Source organism: Microtus pennsylvanicus, chromosome 3 (assembly GCF_037038515.1).
Source record: "Microtus pennsylvanicus isolate mMicPen1 chromosome 3, mMicPen1.hap1, whole genome shotgun sequence".
NCBI lineage: Eukaryota > Metazoa > Chordata > Mammalia > Rodentia > Cricetidae > Microtus > Microtus pennsylvanicus.
This window is the reverse complement of record NC_134581.1, coordinates 40,664,269-40,687,227: the sequence shown is the minus strand read 5'-3', so window position 1 is coordinate 40,687,227 and position 22,959 is coordinate 40,664,269. Positions and strand designations below refer to the sequence as shown.

Genomic DNA, 22,959 nt, shown 5'->3' with positions numbered 1-22,959 from the left:
ACACGTCTGCACTTTCCTCCCGTCCGTCTGAAATAGTCCCTCCATCCCTCCTTTGTGTGGATTGCTCACATCGTAGAACCCAGCCCTTTTCTGTGTTGTGACTATTGATTCCACTCTGTTGCATTAACCTCTGTAGAGTCAGGGTTCTCCCTTGTCTCTGTCCTTCATTTTTCTTTGTCCTTCTGCACTGTTAACATCCAGATTATGGTTCCTACCCGTTTCTAGTAAACCTTTTTGTATTTGTTTCTGTGTCTCTTGGTAGGTAGTTGGCTCTTTGATGGAAGAGATGGAGTTAATTCTCCTTTAGATCTTGGTCTCCCTAAGAGCGTTTGGCTCTTGGCAGATCACTTGCAGTTGTTTCTGAGTGTGTGGACGGACAGGAACCCCTGTCATGCTTACAGTAGCATTTACTTACTTTTCCTTAATAGGCAAGAAAAGGGCCGGAGGGAGTAAGAGGTTGCGTAACTGCTGATGGGTATGGAGAAGTTCCTCAATGTTTGGGAATGGAGAGAAGAAGCGGCAACCCGACCTTCAGGACTGTGTTAGAAGCCGGGCAGAGCTGCCAGGCCCCACCCCGTTAGATGTGCCTTTGTACAGCCTGCAAGGCAGGGATGTTTAGTTCTTTAAACATTTCTAAATGGTTAGATTCTAAGTAGTTACGTAAGTAGTTACATAATACTTTCAGTGTTTCCTTTTGGCTTGCAAAGCTGAAAATGTTTATTCTCTGGCTCCTGGAGACAAACTTTGCTAGTGTGTGGAAGACAGTTACTTTGTTTGACTCACTATTTACTATTGATTCCGGCCCAGACATTTTACAGCTCTGTAAAGTGAGAAGTTAACACATCGAGGACCATAAAGCTACAGCGGTTCACTTTCTGGTTTATAGTTACAGTCTTATCTTCACATTCTCTTTTGTTCCCTGGCTGTAGAAAATCTGTTTCAATAGCCTCTCTCCACAAGCCTTGCCAGCCTAATGACTCCCTCCGAAGTTAAATGAAACTTTAGCGCATGCTCCCTATCTCTTTGTATGGCAATTATGGCTTTTATGTTTTGAGGGAGACTCTTGGTGCAGGTGGGAGAGGCAGGGTAGGTCAGGTGATTTTGGAAGCCAGGAGAAACCTTGGCAGGGTGGGAAAGCCTGGCTGTATATAGAACTGGCTTATATATGACTTTTCTCAACAAGATAGTGGAGGGAGGGGAAAGGGGATAGAACTTCAGAAACTCAGTGTTGTTAAGGAGTGTCGGGCTGTCTTGCCTGGGAACAGCTTAGACTCACAGGATACCTTTTCCACCTCCCAGCGAATGCTCAGATGATCAAGAATAGAAGCAGAGGGGTCTCCTTTATTTGCCAAACGTGACCTGGAATCATTAGGGCCTTTGCTTGTCAGTGCTTGCAGGCCTTTCTCCCTTCAAGCTCCTGGACCGACACTCTTGCATGTCAGCTGACCTTGTCTACCTGAACAGACCACACGAGCAGTCCAGCCAGGTGAGTGGGAATCTAAGCCCCATTTACACTTGTCTTCATTCAGGAGCATTGTCTGTGAGATAGCCGCAGCTGGGTGTAAGAGGAGGATACTATGATTTGCTCGCCTGTCAGTCACCAGGACAGCTTCTGCTCAAATACATCGCTGAAAGGCGCAAACCTGGCTTAGCTAGTCATTCTGTAAAACTAGGGGCAAAGAGCTGTCATACTGCTGGATGAGAAAGAAAGTGATTGACGAATTCCACTGCACGCTTTCTCTACTCTTTCAAAAATGTAGACATTTATTTATTTCTTAATAGAAACAGGAAGGGGAATATAACATCGCCTCTGGCTTCTGTCCGCAGCATGACAAATTATAATAAAAATATTTGTTTATTTCCCCAAACTAAAACTGTACAGGAGGCTACTGATAAGATGCTTTACTTACAATAGAACTGGACTTTTTTTTTTAAAAAAAAAGAACAATGTTTTAGCCTTCATGTTTTATGTTTTTATAGGACATACAAATTCATGAAATTAAAAAATTAATGTTGAGTTTTGGGGTTTTTGGAGAACTATTTCTGTGTTCTATGTTGAAACTAAGCTGTAAATGGGCAGGAGGGGAGGGTCACATGTGAACGAGGGTGGTCTTTGTGTGTCTGTCAAAGTGTGGACCTAGTTGCCACTTGCTTTTGGCTCTTTCCTAACATCTGCCACATCCAGTGACCATCTATCCTTCTGTGTCATTGCAGTGTGGGCCTCCCCAGCCCTGGCCCTCGCTGTTTCTAGCTGCTCAGGCACGGCTATCAGCCCATTCATTGGCCGGTTTGTCAATGTAGAGGCTTCAGAGGTCTCTGAATCTAATCCTACGTTCCCTCCTGCTCAGGTGGTCAGGTCTCAATGAGCGGAGATTTAAAAGGAATCATAGTTCTCTTTGTCTGGCACCAAGTCAAGCCCATAGAAACTTGTTTGAAGTCTGCTACATAAGAAAATGGCCATTAAAAGGCATGTTTGAACTCAAAAGACCTATTTTTGATGCTAACATAGTTTAAAGATGTCCTTTCTCCACAGTTCCTTTGGGCAGGGCCTGTCAAACGTAGACAGGTCATGTGAAGGCGGACGGATGCTCACTAGTTCAGAGATGGTGTTCAAGGTCTGGTGAGCCACTCAAATGCACGCTTGCTGGTTCCCTCCGTGAATCTGCTCTTTGCCTGTGACGAGATTGTTGAGGCTCCACAGCTATGAGCAAGGGAGTCCACTGGCTCAGGCAGGGCTGGTCCCCCAAGACTGCTCCTGTCTTTGTCTATCTGCATTATCGTTGATGAGAAGGAAAACTTTTAAGTGTAGTTTGGAGCCGTGGCTTCAGCCTGGACACAGCACAGTGAAACTAGACTCTCTTGTTAGTTGAGGGGTGTATATAATTTTTGATTTATGTAGAAGAAACCATTCTCATTTTTAAAACTTTTATGAAGCCATCTCTAATGTCCTGATCTTCCTGCTCTCAGCTCTTCTGTCTGGAGCATTGCTAATGTTTTAACAGGCTCTCCATAGCCATTTCCTGCCAGACATCTAACATTAATTAATTTTTGTCCTTCATTCGTTATTTCATTATTTTTCTCTGCATTAAAAGCAGATTTTCTATCTCTAGGTATTTAGTAAAGAACAGAATATGGAGAACTATTTTACCCCAAAGCTCAGAGTAACAAAACAGTCCAGTAACTTCTGCAAAATATCTCCCTGTGGATACCGAGTGGTCATGCACTCATTCACTCACTCATTCATTCATTCAGCAGTTTCATTCATATTCATTGCTGGACACACTACATCTGCTTCTCTGGAAGTTCCTGAGCTGCTCCTAGGATTGTGGTGAGCAGACAGACCATTCAGTTGGCCCCCTCTGTTCTTCCCTTATTGAATCTCTCAAGTTGGGTATGCACCCAAGAACACTGGGAAGCTTGAGGCAATTTTATCTTAGGTATCTCAACATAAATTTGACTCTAGCAGGAACTATAGCTGATGTCAGTAGCCTCTCACTTCTACCAGCTGCCTAGAGGAAAGGCTACACCCCATACTGGTTCACAGGGTAACAACGAAAATAGCTTCAGCCCCAGTTGCTCCACTAATACCTTGCCATGCTAGCTCTTAATCACTCTTTATGGTACCCTGTGCAGGTCATAAATTAATAGTCAAGTCAATTATGCCAATGTTGTAATACTAACTATTAGCATTTATTAGGCAACTATAATGTGTCAAACACTATGCTGGAGACTAAAAATAATTAATTCTCATGCTCTTAGAATGTTCCCTAGTGTGGTACAGGACTGTCCTCCAAACCAAACTGCCATCATCTTCATGAATTTGATTGTGCCTGTTTGAAAAAGATAACACCTCTGGGCTTGTTGACTGTTGATGGTCCCTCACAGAAGGAGGGATGGGAAGGGTCATGGGAGCACTATCTCCTCATTATTCAGCCATTCCTACCAACAAGTTGCATGCAATTCTTCCCTAATTTAATGTAACCTCAGATAGAGACTAACAAAGTTAGGTTGCAGAGGACTTGGGAGAGGGCTCTATCTACATGGCCCGCAAGGGAGTCATCATTAATACTGGGCACAGACCTTGCAGTGTGGCTGCTTCAATGATACGCATGCTCCCAATCATGTCCTCTACTCATTTCTCTGTAAGTAAGCCTAAGAAATCCAATGGTTCTCCAGAGTTAGTGTTGGTGGATGTGTATCTCAGTTTGTCACTATGACCTTAGGTGAAGGGGTAGACATTGTTCTCCCTCAGGGAAGGAATTTTAATAACATTTTACTGTGGAAATTGGGTGCTGCTATTAACACACAGGATTCACATTCAGGGTTGGGTTCCCGAGTCCGTGGGCTATGTTGTGCTTCTTTCAAGCATCAGCAATGGCCGCAGCTCAGTCATAGCACGGCAGTCCTCGCCTCCAGCGCCTTTCTAAGGCATTTATCAAGTGATCCCTAATGTTGAAACTGTTCTCAGAGGCATACATCCAGGCATTCCCCAGACTTGACCTGGCCCTTCCACGGACATATTTTTTTTTTTTTTGTACTGAGTGGGCTCCTAACTGCCAACTGACTGAGGGGTGGAGGACGGCAGGGGCCGAGGCTCTCACCTCCCCTGTGCTCCCTACTTTTCCTGGCACTTTTACCATCCAACTGTAAAGAACAGCCTCAGCTCTGGGTACCTTCTGTGGATAGAGGCAGTCCGTCTTTCCCTGACGTTTAGGTGGTCTTTGATTGCTCAGGGGATCTAGAAGGCTTCCTTAGGCAGCTCGTGTTTGGAGGTAACTACTCCCCTGCTCAGCGCCCAAGGCTGGGCTGTCTTTTTAATGATGCTGTTTACCAAGGCACTGAAGCAATTTTCGTAGGATTGCTCCAAAGCCTGCTCTGTCAAAGATAAATGTTTCCTACTGAGCTTTTTTGGCTTGCAGTTTTGCCCAAGGCCTTTTCCCTCTGTCTTCATAGTTAGTCCACAGAGAGCCAGAGAGAGTGTTAAAGATCCACTTCACTAATTCATAGCCAATTAGGAAACTTTGTTTTGAATCTGACTGGAAGGTTGCTTTGGCAGTGGGATAGAGCCCTCCTGTCCTGCGCTCTGGGGGATTAAAAACCTCCTGCAGTTAGAGAACAATTTAGAAGTACATTGTGAAGACAGACTCCAATTCAGGCCCGGCCTATGACAGTGGCTCTTTGTTGTTGGAGCAAGATTTCGCTTTCTGTTATAGAGTTTCTGGCTACTGTTTTACACACATGGGCATAGCACTAGCGTCTGCAAGTGGGAGAGAATCATGACTTTCTTGTTTGGTTAAACTCTCCAAGTTTGAATTTTGATCTAATTTCCTCCCTCTCCTCAGGATTTGATCTAAGTTTTATCCTGAAGTTTTTTATGAAAAAGACTGTTCTGATAGTTCACTAAGGCCACAGGTTTCTGAAGCAGGAGGCCTAGGTTGCTGTAGTTTTTTAGAAAGTGCTTTGTCCTCCGGCAGAATGAAAACTAACTTGGTTTGGGGCTACATTTTAAAAAGTCTCAGTATAGCAGAAGTTTAGTACTGTGAGGAAACGAAAGCTATCAGACCGTGCGGTTGGGGGTGCCCATACCCTTTGCTTTTCTATGTAGCAACACTTGAGCCTGCAGGTTAAAGACCCTCATTCCTTAATCACAGAGTTCTAAACGCTTGTCTTGTTACTTGTAACTTCATTTCGTTTTTGTGATTTGACCAGTTGATCGGCATGCTTAAAAGCAAAACAGAGTGAACCCAAAAGTCCCCCTGGACTTTCATTGTTGACCTCACCTACCTAGTTCCACGTTGAGAGAGTTGCTGTCAATTTCCAGATTGAGTTGCTGCGCTGCAGTGGCTCGGAGATCCTCCAAGACCCCACGCACCGCCTGGGTGAGGTTGTAGGGGACCACTTTTGTAAAGCGCACTCTGCTGTTCACAATCACACTCCCGTTCCTGAAGCTGAGGATTTCCAGGTGCTTAAACCCTGTAAGGTTGGATCGCAGATACGGAACCAGCTGCAAAAGAAACCAAACCAAACCAAACTTGTTTATTCCTTTTTTTTCCTGATTTATTTATTTATTTATTTATTTATTTATTTATTTATTTATTTAAGATCTCTGCCTCCTCCCTACCACCGCCTCCCATTTCCCTCCCCCTCCCCCAAACAACTCCCCCTCCCTCATCAGCTCGAAGAGCAATCAGGGTTCCCTGACCTGTGGGAAGTCCAAGGACCACCCACCTCCATCCAAGTCTAGCAAGGTGAGCATCCAAACTGCCTAGGCTCCCACAAAGCCAGTACGTGCAGTAGGATCAAAAACCCATTGCCATTGTTCTTGAGTTCTCAGTAGTCCTCATTGTCCGCTATGTTCAGAGAGTCCGGTTTTATCCCATGCTTTTTCAGACCCAGGCCAGCTGGCCTTGGTGAGTTCCCAATAGAACATCCCCATTGTCTCAGTGTGTGGGTGCACCCCTTGCGGTCCTGAGTTCCTTGCTCGTGCTCTCTCTCCTTCTGCTCCTGATTTGGACCTTGAGATTTCCACACAGATCATTTTTACACTATCATACTCAACCCAGGGTCTCCTGTATACCTGACAAGTGCTTTACCACTGAGCTAATCTCACGCTCTTCATTTTACATTATTGAGGGTGAAACTTTGTACAACCCTCAGATGGAAGCAGGACACATTACATTAACTGCAGTTTACAAGACAGGAAACAAAGATAAAAGAAGCTTAGGACCCTCGACCTTTGGAAGAAAGTAGCCAAGTGGGAGATGATTGAAGTGCAGCTGTTTGGCCAGCTTCTGGCTCAGCTCCTCTCCTGGACTCTGCCTTCCTGGTGTCAGCCCAACCGTGGTGACGATGGCTCTCCAGAGAGGCTGCCCTCCAAAAACAGATTTCCAGCAAACTTTCATATTTTATCTCTGACAATTACTTGTCCAAAGCTTAATCTATGTTCATCACTTTGAGCAAGTGGCTTCTAGTAGAGTTTGTAGTTGTTTCCTGATGGTGAGAATGTCTGTAGCCTTCTGTTGTCTCCTCAGCCCTGAAATTCCATCTCACCTCTCCCAGAGAGTTTTATCCCATTATCTTGTTATGCTTGCAAGTTTTTTTAACCAATCATTCAAACATAATTTCCTATAATAAAAATACCCACATAAAAGTAAATATTTTCATTTCCTACTTTTCTGAGACTGCTAAGTATTTAGTCCTGGACTGAATTCTCAAATTCTACTAGAAACTAGTTTATTCCTAACTCAGTCACTGCCGGTTCTGTTTATGCTCTCTCTCCATTACCTGAGGCACACATTTCCCTTCGTCATTGCTGGTTTTGTTGCTAGGTGTGAGACCAGAACACCCCAACCCTCAGTGATCTGTTTATAGTAAATATGTCCACATTTCCACCCTTCTGCCTGCGCTGAGGTAGATGGGTAGGGATTTCTTCATGCCTTGTACAAACAGATTTTTTTTTTTTAACTCAAGCCAATGCTATCAGCCAAGGAATGTCAGCTTACTAATTTTTTTAAGTTACTATTCCAAATTGAGTCCAGGAGCCAACCAACCTATGTCTGTGTAAATGGAACTGTGAAATATGAAATCTGAAATGACCCACTGAAATCAAAATACCCAAACCTGATGTGTCTTTAGTGAAACTTCATAGCATGCAGAAGGGAAGTGACAATCAGGACGTCTGGATGCAGCTACTGAAGCTGGTTCCAACCAGTTGGGTGGCCTTCACCGAACAATGCAAAGCAATACCTTGTGGAACTGTGGGCTTCATCTGCCTTGTGGGAGAGCAAGGGTGGCTCCCCAGGGATTTCTTTCCAAACACGATTTAATAACCTCAAAAGCATTCGTGGGACATTGTGTTTCCCTTGTGTTCACACCTGTCTCTTGTGCGCCACGGCCATCTTGAAGGTTATTGTCCAGGAACGTTTGAATCTCATTTCCTGACTCCAGGGGGGTTTGTGAACCACAGCCCTATAAATATGGACAGCACCAAGGTTCAAGCCACAAGCTTCAGGGCTAGCCTCAGACCGCTTGCTCTTTCTCACCCTGTCTATATCTCTGGAGTGCTGACCCTGACCTTGTCTCACAAGGTGTGCTGGTCTGCTAAGTGAACTGGGCAAAAATTAGGGGACAAAGGGACCTCAGTTAGGAATGGCCTTCATCAGATTGGCCCACGGTCTGTCTGTGTCGTGTTTTCTTGACTAACAATTGATGTGGGAGGGCCTGGTTCATGGTGGGCTCTGCCACCCCTTGGCGGGTGGTTCTGGGCTACACAAGAAGACAGGCTGAATAAGCCATGAGGAGCAGTCCTGTAAGCAACATTCCTCTGGGGTTTCTGCTTCTAGCTTCTATCTTAAGTTCCTGCCTGGAGTCCCTGGATGATAAACTGTAATCTGTAAGGTCAGGTAAACCATTTACTTCCCATGCTGATTTTGTTAATGCTGTTTATCATGGCAACAGAGAAGCCTGATGTGGGATTCCCCTCTGTGTGCTGTGAATACCTTTGGCCAATGAATAAAGCTGTTCCAGACAGTAGTTTAGCAGAATAGAGCAAGGCAGGAATTCCAAGCAGATAGAGGAAGAAAGAACACAGAAGCAGAGAGAAGCCATGTTGCTGCTACAGGAGACAGACACTGGACATTGGATGGAGCCTTGCCGGTAGGCCACAGCCATGTGGCGATACACAGATTATTAGAAATGAGTAAATTTAAGATATAAGAGTGCTAGAAATATGCATAAGTTACTGGCCAAACAGTATTGTAAATAATATAGTTTCTGTGTAATTATTTCAGCTCTGGGCATCTGGGAAACAAATGAGCAACATTTGCTTACAGAAACAAAGTGGAAGACACCGTTATCTTGAAAAAAAAAAGAAATTCTGTATTAGTGTTGGGAGTTTGTTCACTGTGCTCTGTCCTGATTTGTCCTACGACTCTACCAAGTCCATTCTTGAGTCAGCTCTATGTTGGTCTGGGGTAGGAGTCTTCTGTTTTCATCTTGTACACAGACAATTATCTGCCTTGTCTCCCAAATTACTTTGCAGAGTGTGATGGAAAAGAAGATGAATAGTTACAGTTGATATTTTTCCAGTGTCCACATTGCCAGACCTGGTTATGTGACTAGCTCATCACTACACAATGTGTAGGGGATGCTGCTGCTTTGTCATCTGTGGACAAACTGCTCTCCCTGGATTGCTCTCTTCTCGCAGGTGACAGCCAGGAGGGAGCAGTTACTCAGCAGTAACTCTGCAAAGGAGGAAACATTCTTAGGGCCACATGTGGAAGAAATGTGGTTTGCAAGGTGATGCTAGAACATCCCTGCCCACCTATCAAGAAGAACTAAGCCTGCATCTGATTTAAGCGTTCTTAATACCTTTGTTGTGGTAGCCTATCACAAACTCTAATGAGGACACTGGGGTGTGAGATAAGGCTCACTGGCACTTTGTTCCCCAACACAGTCCCAATACTCATGAAGTGTGTGTGTGTGTGTGTGTGTGTGTGTGTGTGTGTGTGTATGTGTATGCACGTGCATGCATGTACATGTGTGTGTGTCTTTGTAGAGCAGAGAGTCAAACTTGAAAAAATTCAAGTTATTTGAAAATTTAACTTAGAAAAAGCATATATATTTTTCTGAGATTGTCAGAAATCATGTGTGCGATGTGCATTTTACAATTTATTTAATCAGACATGACTGCTAAAGCCATCACAGAATTCAATATTTATGCCTGTACATATGTTTCTTATTACACGTGTAGAAATAAATTAAAATGCAAGTTTGCGTGTGTCTGTTATCAAAGTGTATCCATCGTGAAAATCTTCTCACTTTATATGTCAAGGATCAGAAATGACAAGTTGTATAGCCATTTGCAGTAAAGTAAGGGGGCTGGGAAAGGGGGCTTTTGTATCTGAAGGCTCTTCCTCATCTCTACTGGGCATCATGGCTCTGTGCTTTCTCTGGGCAGCTTAGGGAAAGTTAATTTATACTGCCTTTAGGTTCCAAGCTCTGTACTGCAGTGTTTCTGTATAGAATTCGGGTAAAATTATTTAGGGAGAACCATAATGAGGAGAATTGAAGGATAAACTGATTCCCGTGAAGCTGGGTGGTAGTAGTGTCTTCTCTGATTGCCCACCATAGAACTCATTTCCCTGGTTGGATTGAAATCACCTAAAATTCTAGCTGAACGCCTTCCGCAACAGCACAGCTGCCTCACATGCTCGTCTCTTCCTAACCTGCCCTGCACAAGATGAGCAGCAATTATGCTATAATCACAAAGCAACGGCAAAAAAGAAAGAGGAGACACAGCAAGTGGAGAAAGGCAAGCCATACTCACTCACCAGGTCTGTGAATCGTTGTTCCAGGGCTTGATACTCCAGAGAACTCTTGTTGAACAGGTCGTAGGAGAAAGGCATGTTCGCCACTCGAAGACTGAAGAATACCACTAACTCGTGGCCCTGGGTAGCAATGGTCTCAGAGCTGGTGGTGATATACTGTAATGGGGTGGGTGTGGTTATCTCAAGAAAATGATCCAGGGCAGAATTATGTCCACTCAGTCCTGATACTTCTGACAAGGTAGGGATGTCAGATACATCCATTTCCTCTAGGTCTCTGATTGCATCTTGGCTGCTTGCAATCAGCTCGCTGGAAGATGCAGGCCGATGTGACATTTCTAGCGGCAAGTGGCTGATGGGAGAATCACTCATGGGAAGAGTGAGCCCAGGGACGAGTATTGTTTGGCCAGTGGTCCTCAAAGGAGTGCTTTGATCAGCTGGAGAGATGATGTTAGGCATGGTAAAGGAAGGTAGATTTTCTGATAGGAAAGTTGAGGCTGTTTCAGGCGGAGACCAGGAGCTGTCTTTGGAAGACACGCCTGACACCGTTTTCATTGTGTCCAATTATTTCCACCCGGAGAGAAAATGAAAAAAAGTAATCAACTTTAATTTTCATCAGCAGTTTCAACCATTTTTAAAAAGGAGAGATTGGTATAGAAAGGGAAAACAATGCTGCTTCCAAACCTAGGAAGGCAAAAGGTGGGTCCCTGAGATCTTTTTATCCAGACCCCAAATTTTACATATTTGAGATGAAAAGAGTGTATCATTTAGTTAGACTCTCTGGCATAACCGTCCAGGTAGACTTAGCAAACCTGCATAATAGATAAAAGAATGGGTAGTCATCACTAGACCAATGTTGGATTCCAAACCCCAGCTGGCACTGGCCTAGACTTAAAACCACACCCTCACCTGTAACTCTTAGATAACCTGCTGCAGAATGTTGGTTCAGATATATTATTCACTTTCCAATATTGCAAACTCAAATTTTGCAAAACTGAACTTTTTGGGGGATTCAATCATCATATTTTGGTAGCTTCATCATCTAAATTTCAATGGCACTCTTTCAGAACTGGATATTCAGATTGAATAATTTACAAAATGATACTGAGGATGTAAATGTGTGGTTGATGTATTCTTTGGGCTTTATATTGAACATTCATCTTGGTAAGTATTTAGTAATATTTCAAACCATTTCATTGCTTTCACATAGGACTACTGAAGTCCATTCCATTTTTGGTACCAAATTAAAAACTGTAAGTATTTATGAACTGAGAAAGTAGTTATATGAACCTTTCAGAGAGTGAGATGGATGGGTTATTAAAGTAGCCCTATAAACCTAAATCCAGAGCCACTGATTACATTTAAGGGAGCAGGCAGACAAAGCTGGCAATTTTCTATGATTACTTCCAGGGGCGCTTTGGCAAATCTGTGGGAAAGTTCTCCTGAAACCTGCGTGCTAAGTATGATGAATGATCTGTCTGGACGCAGATCGAATCTTCGGACTTGCAGTCAGTTCATTTACCACAGTGCAATCGCCAAAACTGAAACATAAACATCTCTGAAAATAAATCTTATCAGCTTTATTACTTTCTTCAAATAAAACTTGGCTGTTGGTGAGTTATGCTTACATCCAGGAGCGGGACTCTCATCCCTTGTCCCTATTCCAGAGTGCCAAGGTATGTCCAACCGAAATTCACTCAACTGCCAGAGATATCTGCTGACGTCTATGATCTCTGTGCCTATAAACTGAGATTTTATTCAAATATTCTTTGATTATGAGCTGAATGCTTGTGTACCCCCCAAATTCATGTTGAGAACCCCTATCCCACAATGTGATAATGTCTGGCGAGGAGGCCATAGGGAGGGAGGGAGGGAGGCTGTGAGACTGAGCCCTTGTTAGATAGGATGGCCCTGGACCCTCATCTGGACAGATATGAGAGGGATGATCTGATTTTGCAAAGTGAGACTACAGAAGGCTTCCATGTGCAGCCCAGAAAAAGTGCCATCCCCAGGGCCCAACTCTGTCAGCAGTAGCTTGGTTTTGGACTTCCCTAATATTAGAACTGCAAAAGTACACTTCTATTGCTTAATTCCATCAGCACGCTGCGGACTTTTGTGAGCGCTTGTGCTAAGACATCTTGTCAGGCAGGGGAAGTAACCAGAAAGTGTTGCAGTGCTGTCTGGGCTTTGCTCTGACTTCTTGGTGCCATGCATTTGAGTCTGTGCTCCTGGGGTGTGCACTCTGCGCTCCTACCAATGTTAAGCATTAGGAACCCAGGCAGGCAGCACCATGATGGATGTCTCATGTCTGCTCCGGGGCCCGTCTTTCATCACCTCCACCTTTCCCACTGTATAGACTTTAACCAGCTGAAAACAGGCCGTGCTCAAAGTCATCAGTCAGGGAATTTCCACCCTCCTCCATCTGCGGCATCTTCAGACAAGCTCCTCAGGTCCACAGCAAACTTTCCTGGGCAATTTCATTGGCATAGCAGGTGGCTCTTGATCTGTAGGGCTGCTTGGTAGTATATAAAGCACCAACTAAAACAACTGAATATTGAAACATTTATTCTTGTGTTTATGGGATATTCGAATTTGACTACAATCTTTTAATTTTTTTTTGCCAAATTTAGGAACTCTATTTAAATTTGCTTTAAAAAATTCTCCTAATCTCAAAAATAAAAGAAAAATAAAAATTCTTCTATTTTTGTTTGCTTTTTTTTTCTTTCTCAAGATTGAAGCTACTGAAGCAATAGTTGGTTCTCTGGAAAAGAATTATTCAAGCCTTGCCATGACTTCTAATTTAGATAGTTATGCTTTTATCAGATTCCACAATGGGAACTCAAGTGCTAAAAGCCAAGGCCACTCATTTCATCATGGAATGTGAAAAATAAAAGACTCAAAATAACTGCGTTAGAGAGTGTGTGTGGGTCCTACAAAGGGGTAATGTGTTTGTGCTCGGAGGGGCACCAGCATAAATCCCAGCTCCTAGGCAGAGAGGAAACATTCCAGGCAGGTGAGCTGCTCAAAGTCAAGGCCACAGTTAAAATAGCCCAACCGAAAGCTGAAGGGCAGCTGAACACAGGGCAGCTGAAGCCCAAAGTGAGAGAAGTCAAGAGCAGAAGTTGGGACTGGTAGGGGTGGGTCATCAACCATGGAGGGGAAGGGAGAAGGCTGAGGATCGTACCTGTCCTATGGGGCATAAGCCTCAAGCAGCTGCCCAGTTCCTACTGAAACAGGCTTAGGAGAGGTTTTCTAATACCCGTTACATCTTCAGTTAGCATAGCCAACACCCTCTTTTATATGAAAACCACTCGTTAGCTAGAATAGTTTTCATATTATAGAATTTTTTTTTAATCAATTTGTTCAGTGACTGAACAGATACCAATAGCCTCCCATTTGCTAGTCCAGGCGCTCAGACAAATCAGTGAACAAAAGAGCTGTCAGTCTCCATGTGTACACCGTGTAGTGGAGGAAGCCTGAACCGTAATCCTCCAACACATCAGAAGATACGTGATGTCTGTGGAAGATGGGTGCTCTGGAAATAGAACCAGGCGAGGGAATCAGTCGTGATTCACTCACGCAAAGGAGAAGCATGTAGCAAAAACGGGGGGGGGGGACTGCTAGCTTGGGGACAGTGTGACCCCACTGAATGCTGCAGTCTGCCAATGGTCAATGGCAATTGAACACATTTTCAAACACAGACATCTAGAAACTAGCACAGGCTCTCACTGATGCTCTCACAAGAGCCTCCACTGTTCTGCTCCTTCAGGGCAGCGACCTAAGGCTGGTGGGCTGTCAGAACGGGTTTTCTCAAAACTCTAGAAATTGACTGGAAATGGTTAGTTAGTAATCATGGGGATGCTTAATTAAGAACACCAGGCTGGATCTCGGCGCTCACGCGGACTGTGTGGCAGTTTTTGATTTACCTGTTTCCCTGTGTTATGAGGCTCGGCGGTAGTCTGGGAAACAGCAGCCCTGACCCTCAGTACCAGGACTTCGCAAGCAAAATGGACCGACTGAAGAAAGAAGAGTAATTATTTGTTTTGACCTGTCTTTTGACTCCCTGGAAGCCAGACTCCAAAGCCTGCCTTTTCCCCTCCTAGCAGAGCTCTCCTGAGGCTGAAGAGGCTGCCAGCGGGGTGCCTGTTGAAACCACACAGGCACATGTACTAATTGCTGCTGTGCCAGGCAGTGGCACCAGCGGGCAGAGCAGCCCACTAGCCAAAAACTTTTTGGAGAAAATTTGCAGAGGAAGAATCGCTTTGAGGAACAGCTCTGTCCCGTGGAGAAGAAAAGTGGAGAAGGTCGCCCACAGGCTCAGGGCTTAGCGTGCCTGCTCTGAGAAGGACATAAACTCACAGGGGCTTCGAGTTGGAGCTTCTCTAATGCAGGCAGAAAGCCAGACCCCTCGCACAGAGGCGGCTGCCTTATCTGACAGGGGTCCTTTCGCAGTGATGAAATAGTTCTGGACTTAACCAGAGGTGCGACTGTACAACACGAATATGCTCAAAACCACCGAATTGTCTATTGAAAGATGACTACGACACTGAATTTTATTACAGTAAAGGAGATAGTAACACACGAGATCTCATGTTCCCGTCCCCTCGCGTCTAATGACAATCTTTCCAAATCAGCATACAGTGTCAACTAACACGTTAACACGACGGAAATCACCACTAAGCCACTCTGTTTTACTTCCAACTTCCCTTCCATCCCCTCCTCAACATTCAGCAACTACTAATTTGTTTTCCATTTAGGTAATTTTTTCAGTTTACATAAATCCATTTTACATAAACGGAGTAACTCAGTGTGGTGATAACATTTTTCTGAAAATATCTTTTGACCCCAAAGAAAAAGATTTTTTTCCAGGCTTTACAGCCAAGTTAATAATATGTTTGAGGTCACTTAAGGCTATGTACTTACCCTGCTTCTTCTTCTGTGTGCCCGGCTTGTGTAGTTTAGCCTGACTTTAAGAGAACAATGCCTGGTGGTGGTGGCGCACGCCTTTAATCCCAGCACTCGGGAGGCAGAGGCAGGCGGATCTCTGTGAGTTCGAGACCAGCCTGGTCTACAAGAGCTAGCTCCAGGACAGGCTCCAAAGCCACAGAGAAACCCTGTCCCAAAAAACAAAAACAAAAAACAAACAAAACAACAAAAACAAAAGGAACAAACAAACAAAAAAAAAGAGAGAACAATGCAACTAACTTGACTGTCTTGGATTTCCCATGCAATCAGGTTTTACAACTTCAGCAGGATGCATAGCTTTAATCTTATGTTATGTCTTCTTTCATACCCCTGACAGAACAGTGTTTGTATATATGTGTGTGTATAAATATATTTAAATGTCACATTATTCATGATAAATGTATGCAGTTCTATTTGCCCATAAAGGCTCTGAGCAGGGCCAGAAGTGCAATATCCTAAAGTCAACTTAATAAGCTCAAGATTTCATCCTAAACCCTGGAGATCTACTTTTCCACCCCTTTAGTCAGGTGTCTGTACCTGAAGGACGAGGGGGTTGAGGCTGGGACAGCAAGAATTGTTGATTTGACCCCTGCTGGGTGATAGGTGCTCTACAAATAATTTTGGATCAGTTTTCAATGACATTTTCAATGTCCTTGGGCATTTTATAAACTCCACTCTGATTATATTCTTTGTACTTCTGATGATACAAATTACTTAATTCTTGAAGCATCGGTCTCGTTGTCTGTTCCCTACGTGATCGAACAGACAGAGGATGCAGCGATCATCAGGAGAATAAAATACAAAAGTACACTTTCTTCCCTTCTTAAAAAACCAGGCTGAATTCTAATTCTTAAACCATCAATCAAAAGTTAGTTTTTCCTCATTCCTTTCACTAATAGAAGTGCTGGAATCTTGAAATCCTGGTCAACACCGCCTCATAAAGCGACGAATGCTGCAGAGCCCAGAGCCACAGAACAGCTTCTTTTCTGTCTTCAGTCTGGAGGTCTTGGTCTCTACCTGTTTTCAGTTTAGAATCAGCCCATATACGGAAACTGTGTGCATTTGGAAGAAGAGTCAGCTATGTCCTTTCCCATGAGGTCCATGCCCCTCCCTCCATCTTCCACACTTCACAGGGACGATTTCTTAAAAGTCCTACAGAAGTGTCACGTGGTTCAGATCTTCAGGTTGAACCCCAATTTCTCAGAGTTTTTATTAATGTGCTTCATTGCCCTGTCAGTTAATTCTCTCAGGACTGTCCTTTCAGAATCACAGAGGTGTGCCCCAGCCTGCTTTGTGAATTTAAGGCCAGTTAGGGCAACAACAATAACAACAAATTAATAATCGTAGGTGTAGAAGGTATCAGTCTTTCCATTCATCTCTCTTGGGTCAATAATAACTCTGGATAAAGTGAGCTGTCACAGCATGAAAACCCCAAGCTGCCTGGCGGGAGGCATTTGTCTCAGTTAGGGTTTCTATTGCTGCAATGAAACACCGTGACCAAAAGGCTTACACTTCCACATTGCTGTTCTTATTGAAGGAAGTCAGGACAGGAACTCAAAGGGGGTCAACAAAGTATTGCAAATCAAGTTGAGGTAGGACTAAGCTCCTCCCTTCCTATTAAGACTCAAGAAGGCAACCCAGTATGGGGAATACATTTCCCAAAGCCTGCCAAAGTGTCAGGGACAGTTCCCACTCCTGCTGCTGGAGTCCCACAAGTAGACCAAACTACACAACTGTTATATGTATGTAGAGGGCCTAGGTTGGTCCCATGCAAACTCCTTAGCAGTTGGTCCAGTATCTATGAACCCAGGTTAGTTGTCTCTGTGAATTTTCTTGTGATGACCTTGACGCCCTTCGGCTCATACAATCCTTCTTCCTTCTATTCAGCAGGCTCCCCAGAACTTGACCCAGTGCTTGGCTATGGCTCTCTGCACCCACTTCCATCAGTTACTACACAAAGGCTCTTTGCTGACAATTAGGGTAGTCACCAATCTGATTACAGAAGACAGCCAGTTCAGGCTACCTGACTTCAGCTAAGACTCCTGGCTGGTTTCTTAATCACCACTAATTTCTTAGCTCCAGCTGACCAGCGTCAAGTGTCCCAGTAAAACAAAGTTCGCTTCAGTAGTTCTGGCATCTTGTTTATCACAGCTGACTCTTCAGCTCCAGCTAACCAGAGCCACAGGATCTTAATTCACGATAACAAATGGCCCCGAGAGAGTCTTTAAACTTCCCCCCGAAACTTCACAAGCCAGGCATCCATCCTTTGCCCAGCTCTCAACATTCTTATCGTCCAAGCTCTCACAGAACATCCCATAGAGCTCTTAACACTCAATGGCTCTTCTATCCCCAAAGTCTTTCCACTACCTCCCCAAAACGTGGTCAGGTCTGTGATGGCAATATCTCACTTCACTGGTACCGATTTCTGCCGTAGGGTTTTTACTGCTATGAAAAGACACCAAGACCACAACAACTCATATAAAAAAAATCATTTAACTGGGGTGCCTCACTTATGGTTCAGAGGTTCAGTCCATTATCATCATGGTGAGCATGGTGTCATGCAGGTCAGTATGGTGCCGTAGACGTAGCTGAGAATATACACCTTGTGCAGGCAACAGGAAGTTGTCTGTCTCACTGGGCATGGCTTGAGCATATATGAGACCTCAAAGCCCACCTCCACAGCATCACACTTCCTCCAATAAGATCACACCTACTCCAACAAGGCCCCACCTCCTAGTAATGCCACTCCCTTAGGTAGCCATTTTCTTTCAAACCACCACAGAGGCCATTTGAGAAAGGCCTGAGCCTTTGACTAACTCAGAAAGTCATTTCAGCAGTGATGTCATCAGAGCATATATATCAAGATTTAAGAGGAGCGCAGCCTTCACTGATATCTTGACATCAAGCCAATGTGAGGCCCTAAGCCATAACTCCTAGGTTTCTATAGAAACTGAAAGATATATTTTTGTTGTTGTTGTTGCTCTAAGTCATCAAATTCAGAGGCATTTTATGTGCAGTGGGAATAACCACTCCACACAAACCCCATTAAGATCAATGTAAGAGGGCTTTGTGTTGCCAGATTTTGTCTCTGGCTTTTACTATAGTAAAGAAAGAATTTGGCTATGGGTTTAGAATAGTTAATTTGAAACATGCTTATATGATAGGAACACAGTAGAATTTATAGACAATATGCTAAAATGGATGACATCAGCATTCTGAGATCCAGTGGGGATATTAGTTGTCAGTTTCCTGTTTATAGGGAAGCATTTGGAACAGGAAACATGTTTGCATTTATTGCATTTACTAAGTAGGAAGCAGGGCTCCTGCAGGAAGGAGTGTGAGTCCCCATGGAGCTGCCACTCCAGCTTGCACTGACCTAATCTCTATGCCTGACGTTTCCATCCCAGTGAACCAGTACTTCTTTTTCATACAAAATATTTTATAATATTTCATTTACTATCCTGAAATGAACTTAATCAAGAATATGACCTGATTAATACACATTTTCAAAATCGGTTATGCAGTGGTACAACATGAAGAAGAAATAAAAGGAAAATAATTTATAAAAGTAGAGTGTATGTTTTAAAAGGCATTATAATGCCATAAGAAGCAATAAAGTCTGTTGACACTTTTCTGTTTGTTTTTGAGATGTGGTTTTCTCAGCAGCACAGGGTGACCTTGAACATGCGGCTAGCGTTACAGGTGAATGCCTGCTCTCTGCTCTCACATTTGTATGTGAAGTGAACATCGTCAGGATCACCGTAAACTCCAAAGCTGGGAGTCGTCCTGTTTCAATGCTGCAGGACCACAGAAATGTCTTGACTCCATTTGAAGAGAAGTCAGTAGTATTTTGAAATGTTGGTTAACTTTCACAAAAATTCATACAACACAAAGCATAATCTGTCTTTAATCTACCAATTAGTTGTATTGCTAGAAAATTCAAAGTTAATTAAAAAGCTGTAAAGCATACCTTGCAAACTATGCTTAAATTAAAAATGAGCATTGAGAAAGCATGAATGCCTTACGTGTCTTTCTAGGGCATCATCAAGGTTATCTGATTGACGGGTCCTGTGCTTTCTGTTGTCTTTGCAAGGTATCAGTTAAGAAGGCTTGCTGATATTTTTGTTCATATAATACAGAGGATTTTCATCAAAGGGAATATAAATCATTATTTCTCTGTAGGTATTGAGAAGTTTAATGTCTATTTGTTCATTCATTTCCTCATTTGTGAATGGTAACTGTGTGTTTTAAATTCTCTTCTGAGCTGCTCATAACATCTCACTTCCTTCTTAATTAATGTGTTAAATGTAACCCTTGGACTATTAATCTTTTATTATATGAGAATGGTTTTTATTTTTAAAATTTTAATAAATTTCTACTTTAAGAGAGGTCTAGGTGTTGACATTTGTAGTTTATATTCTCATCTATATGAATGTCTGGTAGGCTGCTGTAAAGTAGAGGAGACTAACACTTCATCCAACAGCAGTAGAATATGAATTCCTCTCAGAGGCACATGGAATGTCTTCCAGGATGAAGCTACACATTAGGCCACAAATCAAAACTCAGTGAATTTAAAAAAAAGTTGAAATAATATTATGTATCTTTTTAGACCACTATAGAACAAAACTAAAATCCTATAAGAACAGATAGACATAGTGTTTAGGCAACATGCTTTGAAATGACCAATGGTTAACCAAACAAATTAGAATGGAATGATTTGCTGTCCTTGAAACAAATAAAAGTAAAAACATCAAAATCTGTGCAATACAGAAAAAGCATGTTAACATTTAAAGTTACAGTAATAAGTTCATCATCAAAAGCCAGCATCTGAACAACTTCAGGAACTCCTGTTCCACATGTGGTGGGTGCTGGGAACTGAATATACCCGGATCCTTTGCAAGAAAAGCTAAGAATAGCTTTTAGCTCCTGCCCCCCATCTACATCCTTAATATCTAAACTAATCATTTATTGAACACCTACTGTGTTTTGGAATAAAATGGTAATTTAAATCAACTGTAGGATCTATGTTTAGAGTTATTATATAGACACCTAGCTTAAAGTAAGACCAAGGAGTGGGGTGAGAACCTGAGAAGACAAATTTTTTCATTTAATCCAGGGTCATTTCTACAAAGACTCAGTGTTTAGAAGTGTGGTAGAATATTGTTGCTTTTATTTTTCTTTCTAAAATTAAACTTTCTGTACATTCAAGAGAGCATTGAACAGAAAACAAAATAAAATACTTGGGCTATCTGACTCATTTCCTGCCTTTATTTCACTCGGCCATTCATCCATTCATTTGACAACTATGTATTTCCTGGTGACTTGTGTAACAGCTGCACTAGATCACACTAATAGCTCTCATTTTTAAGTACTTGGAACATGCCAGGCACAGTTGTAATCATCGCACGTATTCAACCAGCCTTTCCAAGATCTCTTTGAGATAAAGTACCATTTCAAAGATGGAACACTGAGGCACAGATCTCAGTTATAGGCCCAGTTTGTAAGTGCTCAAGCTTGGATTTAAATGCCCACCTCTGCATTGTGGCGGCTCCAGAGGGTTATGTAACAGAGAAAGCGTGTACCTTCAGGGACCCTCAAACTTAAAGCATTACTCATCGGATAGCTAGTGTATGAAGTTCTGCAAAAGGAGTATGTAGGGGCTTTGGGGTGCATACGGAAAGACTGTGTGTGAGTGCGAAAGGAAACTGACAAGATGTGCCCGGTTTGCTTTAGAGGATCACTAAATATAGCTGAATATGAGAAAAAGAAATCAAAAGTTTTCGCAAGGGCAGTTCTTTATGTCTCAAAGAAAGACAAGCTGTGATCAGCTGTAAAACTCAAACAACCGATGTTGGAGGTGCCTTCTGGAAACACTTCTCAGAAAACACCTATGCGTAGTTTGACGATGAATTCCAAAGAGCTAATTTTAAGAAAATCCAAACATTTTCTACAAATTCGGAAACTATTTACTTCACAAAAGGTTTTCATCAAATTATCGTGAAAAATATTAAATTCATATTTAATGAGAGTTGCCTTAATTGCAAGAAATAATAGTTTACATGAACATAAAGTTGACTATCCAGCTCTTCAGAGGATACCCAGCAATTCTGATATTTGCAAATTTTTTAAAACTATTTTAATAGTAAATGAAAGAAAATCAATACAAGTAAACATTTTGAAGAGTGACGAATTTACTTTTGGAAGGCAGGAAGCTGTAAGCTCAGAAATGGGTCAGTCCTCCATGAAACGCCCCTGTTGGCTGTGCCTGTGTTAGCATGTGTGCTGCCCCAGAGCAGAGCCGGGATAGTCCGTGGGTAGCATGTTTCAGTCACTGCAGTGCAGCGTGTCCACTAAGAGCTGTGTTGGGCTGCCAATGAGCTCCACACAGGAGCTAGGGTTCAGTTAGCACGGTAGCAGTCAGTCAGTGGTGTGTGCCAAGTTCCCCCAGCAAACAGAGAAGATGTGTTATAAAGCGAATAGGGGACCTGGCTGTGTCCCAAGTGCAGTTAGAAAGAAATGAACTCTGGTTGGAGTCTATCTCTGAAATACCAAAAAAGTTAAAGGAGCTTAGTTCGTGTCGGGGAAAAGCTGTGAAAAAAAATATGAGTTTAAAAGGTTAGCATCTGCTTGGTGAAGTGTTGAGCAGCACCTGGTAGCACAATGGGGACCATTTAGTGTCCGACGGGGCTGGACATTTAATTGTTTCTGACAGAGCCATTGTATGCCTCCATAATCTGAAGAAAAATAATGGTGATGCAAATACTTCTGGTCCATAGAGAAGTGAGGCAACTTTATCTGACAAAGACGACATTATTTTTCCCTGGGAAAGAGCGGTTCCAACACTGCGTTTATTGTTGCATAGATTTTTACTGGTTTCTCATTAATTTGCAATTGTTTTGTCAGCATTTCTGATTGCCTCACGGATTTGGCAAAAAGCAAATGATTTTTGAAACTGGCCAACTGGAAATATCTAATCAAAACAGGCCGTACAGACTCTAGAACCACTACTAAATACACAGTGTGCATGGAAAGACATGATAGCATTCAATAAAACTTTATTTATGGAGCCTAAAGTTGAGTTGGATATAATTTCTGTATGTCACAAATATTTTCTTTGAAAGTCTTTTCCAGCCATTTATAAACATAAAAAATTTCCTGGTTTGCAGAGAGCACAAAGCCAGGCGGGAGTCAGTGTGTGAACACAGAGGTGCAGCTCACCCAACCCTTTACTTATATTTGGTCTGTTCTACAAATTCTCTTTAAACTGATGGTAGTATCTTCTTATCTAATAAAGCAAATAAAATATTCAACATGAATCCATTTTGTATTTCTATGAGTCATGTCTATGTCTCCTTTAAGAATGGTTCTCTTTGCTACGAAAGCGCTTCCGTGGAAGAGTGCTAGCGTAGCGTGGATGAAGTCCAGGCTTTGATTCTTAGCATCGCTAATAAAAACTCTTAACATTTCCCAAAGCAAATAAATAAAATCTGCATGAGATATTTGGAGATGATGAATCAAAACACAGAACTTCAACATTAAAGTCCTGTGGAGTCCTCAGGATTTTTCTATGACATGGGACCTTCTGGAAAGGAACTGAAGTTGGTTAGCAGGAGAGGGACCTTATGTAGGCACGTCTGAAAAGATTTCCAGATCATTCTAAGGCACTGAA

At 42.7% G+C, this 22,959-nt stretch overlaps 1 protein-coding gene across 1 annotated transcript in view; it reads right to left on the bottom strand.

The window, feature by feature from the left end:
- Impg1 (interphotoreceptor matrix proteoglycan 1) overlaps nucleotides 1–22,959 on the bottom strand; it is a 108,042-nt gene that overhangs the window by 20,725 nt on the left and 64,358 nt on the right. The window contains exons 12-13 of the mRNA XM_075967739.1: nucleotides 10,332–10,864; nucleotides 5,785–6,004 (exon numbers count right to left, since the gene is read on the bottom strand). Coding sequence (XP_075823854.1) covers nucleotides 5,785–6,004; nucleotides 10,332–10,864 — 753 coding nt within the window. The remainder of the gene's footprint in view (nucleotides 1–5,784; nucleotides 6,005–10,331; nucleotides 10,865–22,959) is intronic.